The following is a 5,000-nucleotide window of genomic DNA, read 5'->3' on the forward strand; positions in this document are numbered from 1 at the left end:
AGGAGTGGAGGACTTCCTGGGAGCACGCTAAGGCACCAACATTCCTACAGTGGTCCTGTTGCTGTAGGGTGCACTGTGGTAAGAAGTCCTGCACATTCCCCTCCTAGGATGCGTCGCGACACAGCACCAATATTGCCGATGAAGACTAGGAGCAGTAGTACCTCCAGACCTCCTGACGACCCTCCTGAAGGTGGAACAGGTTAATACACTAAGATAATTTAATCGTGTATATGATTTTCACTTGAGATATTGCATTATGTTTGACTTAGTAAGGTAGATTCTAAAATTCAAATGATTTTCGTGATCTAAACAGAGAGAAGTGTCAGCAACGATGGAGTGATTGGTCCACGCCCCTCTGTTGTGCAAAGTAAATTTTCTTCAGTATCACTGCCAAGGAAGATGACAACGAAAGCCTTTACTGTAGCATCTGAACATCCATCCACAATTCTTGTAGATCCAGGTCAAGATGAAAATGTAATAACAGAGAAGAAAGAAGAACTAGCTCATCAGCCTCCACCAAAGCCTTCAAGAGTACCATCCTTTAAAGTTAAGCCAAAGAAACCACCACAGACAATAACAAATGAACGGATTTATGCAGAGATTGATGAGCGTGATGAGGATGAATCTAAGGATTTAAAGAAACACATTCCTGCTGATGACTTAGTAACACCAACTGAAACAGAAAGGGGGAAGACTGAGAGTACGACAACATTGACAGACACTGCATCAAATCCACGTTACTCACGTTTATCTGAAATGTACCAGCCCTCTGGCTCTGACTCAGGAAATGGCTCTGGTGACTCTGTACAGACCTCTGCCAGTGATGCCAGAAAGTAAGTATACAGAAGCTTCTTAAAAAAAGTAATTGAAGTGAAAGGGCTTTTGTCTATTTCTTTTATCATTATTTGGAAATGAAAAATAACCCTAATTCAAGGATTTTTAAAGAATAGCTGATATTTTTGTTTATACATCCTTTTTACAACATAATGAACTCACATACAAAGATAATTCCAGATCTTTTATTTATTATTATTATTATTATTATTTTTTTTTATTTATTTTTTTTTTTTTGAGAAAATAAGCCAATGAAAGATTAATTCTGAAATACCTCTTGATCAGGGCCCTAGTTTTAGTTCTTGCAAATCATGTATAAGATTGAATTATTGAATTATAGATTCTGACCATATACATCCTGTCATAGATAGCATTCGATAGTCATAAATTGAGATCTTTTTACAGCCGTGATAGCCAAGCCTCCTTTGGTGACAGTGGAAGTGTACAGTTAGAGGAAGACTCAATGGTTGAAGAGGAACCAGTGCTCTACAGCTTGCCTGATGTGCTTCCAACTACAGCCTTCGATTTGGAAAATTTTAATACTCTTCTTTTAAACTCATTAGAAAACAAACCTTTGGATTCCACTGCACTTAAAGGCGTCAAGAACACTCTACTAGAAAGTGGCTCAAGGTAAGATACTTCAGAGATAGTTATGAAATTCTGAAAGAACTATTAATCCAATGTCTATGGGAAGATGGTGCATTCCCTTTGGCAATGCTTGTTTAAATGTTTCTGCACATAGATGGCTCTGCCAATGCTTAGCCACAAAAGAGTCAATTAGTAGATCTTATGACCTCACTTTTCCTTGAAAGAGCGGAAAAATGCCATTTATTAATGCTATCAATATTGACACTGTTATTTTTGTAATAAACATTATAATTACTATATTGATACTGACATTACTACCAGCAGTATGAAATACTTGAAAATATTATAAAAAATCAAGGAAAAGGGTAAACAGGGGAGAGGTAGTTCATGTAACTGGCTCATTGGTGAGTTAGTACTTGTGGAGCCATCTATATGTAAAAACAATTACTAAATTCAACACACACAATGGGGCATGGCATCTATGTACATGCCCTGCCCGGCGACAGGGGTTAACAAAAAAATAATACGATTATAATTTGAATGATCTTATCCATAATACAATCTTAGCGGCCCATCTTACTTGTACTGACCTGAAATAAAAAGACATTATTATTATGATTTACGTATTCTCTCTACAACAGAATCTTAGCTGCCCATCGTACCTGTGCTGACCTAAAATAAAATAAAAAATTATTGTTATAACTTAATGATCTTATACAATTCAGAATCTTAGCTGCCCATCTTACCTGTGCTGACCTAAAGAAAAAAAAATATTATAATTGAATTATCTTATCCTCAACAGAATCTTAGCTGCCCATCTAACCCGTGCTGACCTAGAACTCTTGAATGGAAAAGCTGAAAGTGACTTTGGTCTTGGTGTGACTTCAGGCATTGAGCTTGTCACTCTACCTCATGGAGCTCAGCTTCGGACTGATCTGATTGAAAGGTGAGCAGAACTGAAGCTTTTAATACTTAGCTTTTGTTTTTAGGTATATATATTCAGGTGTTTGCATCAGATCACATGCTTAATTTATCTATTTTGAGTAATTTTTTGCTAGTAAAAACTAGTAAATACTTCATTCACCATTTTCTCCTTTGTATCCCTATCCAAATTTGGCCATTAGAGGCTTTCTCACACTTTCCCATTATCATTTTGACCATCAACAGGACAGAGTGTCTGAAGCTCTTGGTTGCAGTGACCATTCTGATGGCAGGAGACCTTAATGAGCGGGCAGAGATTATCCACAGATGGATACAGGTAGCTGTTGATACAAAAACAGCAATGGGAAATTTGTATGGATTTACAGGCATCATGTTGGGTTTATGCATGCCAGAGGTAAGGAATCTAGTGTTTTACTTCTTTCTCTCTTAATCCATACATTACAAGAAATGAATTTAGTTCAAGAGTTTTCAAGTATTTGTCACAATTTTTATGAAATGCTAAAGTTGTTTCAATTTTACAGATCCAAAGGCTTACAAACACTTGGCATACAGTGCGGCAGAAGTTTACAGACTCTGCTTTCAATTTTGAATCAAAGTTGCGCTCAACTCTAAAGGCCATGAATGAGTGCACAAATCCACAAGCTCCAAATACCACTATCCCTCACATACTGCCCTTTATGCTGCTCTGTGAACGAGACTTAGATGATATTTATGCAATGCATAAGCATGTAAGTGTTCCAAATTTTTGTATTGTGAAAAAGTATATCATATATTAGATTACTTTATTTAGCTTGCATAAAAAGTGAAGTGAATGCTTAGCAGGACATAGTACTGAATCAATTAATTTATTGCTATATTTTCCAGGGTTCTTCAATCCTTCAGTGGGAAAGCACAGCAGCAGACTATGGGATGCTAATGCTCTTCACACACCTTCAAGAAGCCAGAGCTATTACACAAAACTTGAGTCTGTATAAACGAAATTCAGAGCACATCTTGTCAGACTCCAACATCCTTGATGATCTCACTTTAGATATGTTCCGTTCAGAGTTTCACTTGAAGTTCCTATGGGGTAGCAAGGGTGCTACAGTTGAAAGCGAAGAACGACATGTAAAGTTTCAGAAGGTTGTCAGTACGTTGTCAGAGAGATGCGAGCCTTCCCCAGGTGCTTCGTGAATTGTTATGCTCAATTAAAGATATTCTTCCCAGTGCTATATGTAGCTGAAACAGTTTTATCTAATAGAATTGATTAATATCAGATTTATCCACATTGATGACCTAGATAAATTTTGCACTGTGATGGCATTTAAGAAATTAGATGGCATGGCTTCAGTATGTTACATATATCAATAGAAAGAACATTCTCAAATGACATCAGATGTCAGACCTTATATTGTATTTTCTAGGAAAATGCCAAGTTGGTGTAATTCCTGTTTTGCAAATACTTCAGTTCATTTATTTATGATATACTGTGAAAATTACAAGAGAAACTCCTTTGGTGCAGCCTTATCAAGAAACTGTTGAATGTGCTTGTGTGAATGGCTCCATATCTCCTATATGTATATATGATATGTATGAATTTAATGCATGTATGTCACTATATATATGTGTGTGGGTTGTGGATATTTATGTATATAAAATTTTGAAAACTATATGTAACATATCACAGTGCATATTTAATGTGTTATCAACCGACTTGAGCCTGGGAATGTCTGATGTGATATGATTTAATAAATCAAGTAAAACTGTACTTGCTAATACTAAGACAGTATTTATTGTTGGCTCAGCTGTGATTTTAAATGACTAATAGTGGTGACACTTTCTGTAGCAAACAGGCATATGTCCTTTCAGTCATCAGACAAATGTAGGCGCATTTACAGTGTCAATGAATGAATAGAAGCTTGGTCAGCAGATACACTAAATGTTTTATCAACAGACATATGTTATGTCTGTGCAAAAATAATGGATGTAAGAGTATTTTTTTCTTTCTTTTTTGTACAAAAAGTCAAATCAATGCATAACATAAAGGTGCTTATCAACCTGGTCAAAAGTAAAAATAGTTTTATTCCTATTTCTTTCTTCCTTTCCCTTTTCATCTTTACTTTCTTTTAAGGGAGTGCATGTGAACACTTCACAAATCAATAAGGAAAGTAAATTACACCTTTGCAAGTCAGCCACTCACATACCCACTATACTATTCGAAAAAGGGTTCATTACTCAGTGGCATGGTGATTGGTTTTGATGATTACTTATGATCATTTTTATACAATAAGTAGGGAATATGCTGCTTTTATCTTAAGTAGGGCCATGAATGTTAGTAAGTGGACTTCCCTCACTCTGAATTTGAATGTACTTATGGTAATTTCTTTTTTTTTCTTTTTTTTTCTTTTTAACTATGGTATGTATTCTTGAAATGAGTACTTATAAACTGCATATTAATATTTCTGTCTTTTACACTCACTACTGTTTTGTATGTATTTAGCTTATTTGTCAGTGTTTCCACGTGAACTTGAATCTGTGTTCCCTACGCATACTTAAGAGACATAGCACTAATTAGCTCTAGTCACATGGCAAGTCAGTACCGATGACTGTCACTTTCTATTGTATATAACTGCATGACTTTGTACTTATTGTAAATA

At 35.7% G+C, this 5,000-nt stretch overlaps 1 protein-coding gene across 14 annotated transcripts in view; it reads left to right on the forward strand.

Moving 5' to 3' along the window:
- Positions 1 to 5,000, forward strand: part of LOC113824635 (breast cancer anti-estrogen resistance protein 3 homolog) — a 61,468-nt gene that overhangs the window by 56,449 nt on the left and 19 nt on the right. For 8 of the 14 annotated variants that reach the window (XM_070143772.1, XM_070143773.1, XM_070143770.1 and 5 more), the window contains 7 exons: positions 3 to 199; positions 314 to 833; positions 1,228 to 1,464; positions 2,225 to 2,368; positions 2,590 to 2,758; positions 2,886 to 3,092; positions 3,229 to 5,000. The exon at positions 3,229 to 5,000 is cut by the window's right edge and continues 19 nt beyond it. In XM_070143772.1, coding sequence (XP_069999873.1) covers positions 3 to 199; positions 314 to 833; positions 1,228 to 1,464; positions 2,225 to 2,368; positions 2,590 to 2,758; positions 2,886 to 3,092; positions 3,229 to 3,537 — 1,783 coding nt within the window. In that variant the 3' untranslated portion in view covers positions 3,538 to 5,000. The remainder of the gene's footprint in view (positions 1 to 2; positions 200 to 313; positions 834 to 1,227; positions 1,465 to 2,224; positions 2,369 to 2,589; positions 2,759 to 2,885; positions 3,093 to 3,228) is intronic. The other 6 variants (XM_070143774.1, XM_070143771.1, XM_070143780.1 and 3 more) reach the window with 1 other exon arrangement.

The sequence above is a fragment of the Penaeus vannamei genome, chromosome 31, assembly GCF_042767895.1.
Source record: "Penaeus vannamei isolate JL-2024 chromosome 31, ASM4276789v1, whole genome shotgun sequence".
Classification (NCBI taxonomy): Eukaryota; Metazoa; Arthropoda; class Malacostraca; order Decapoda; family Penaeidae; genus Penaeus; species Penaeus vannamei.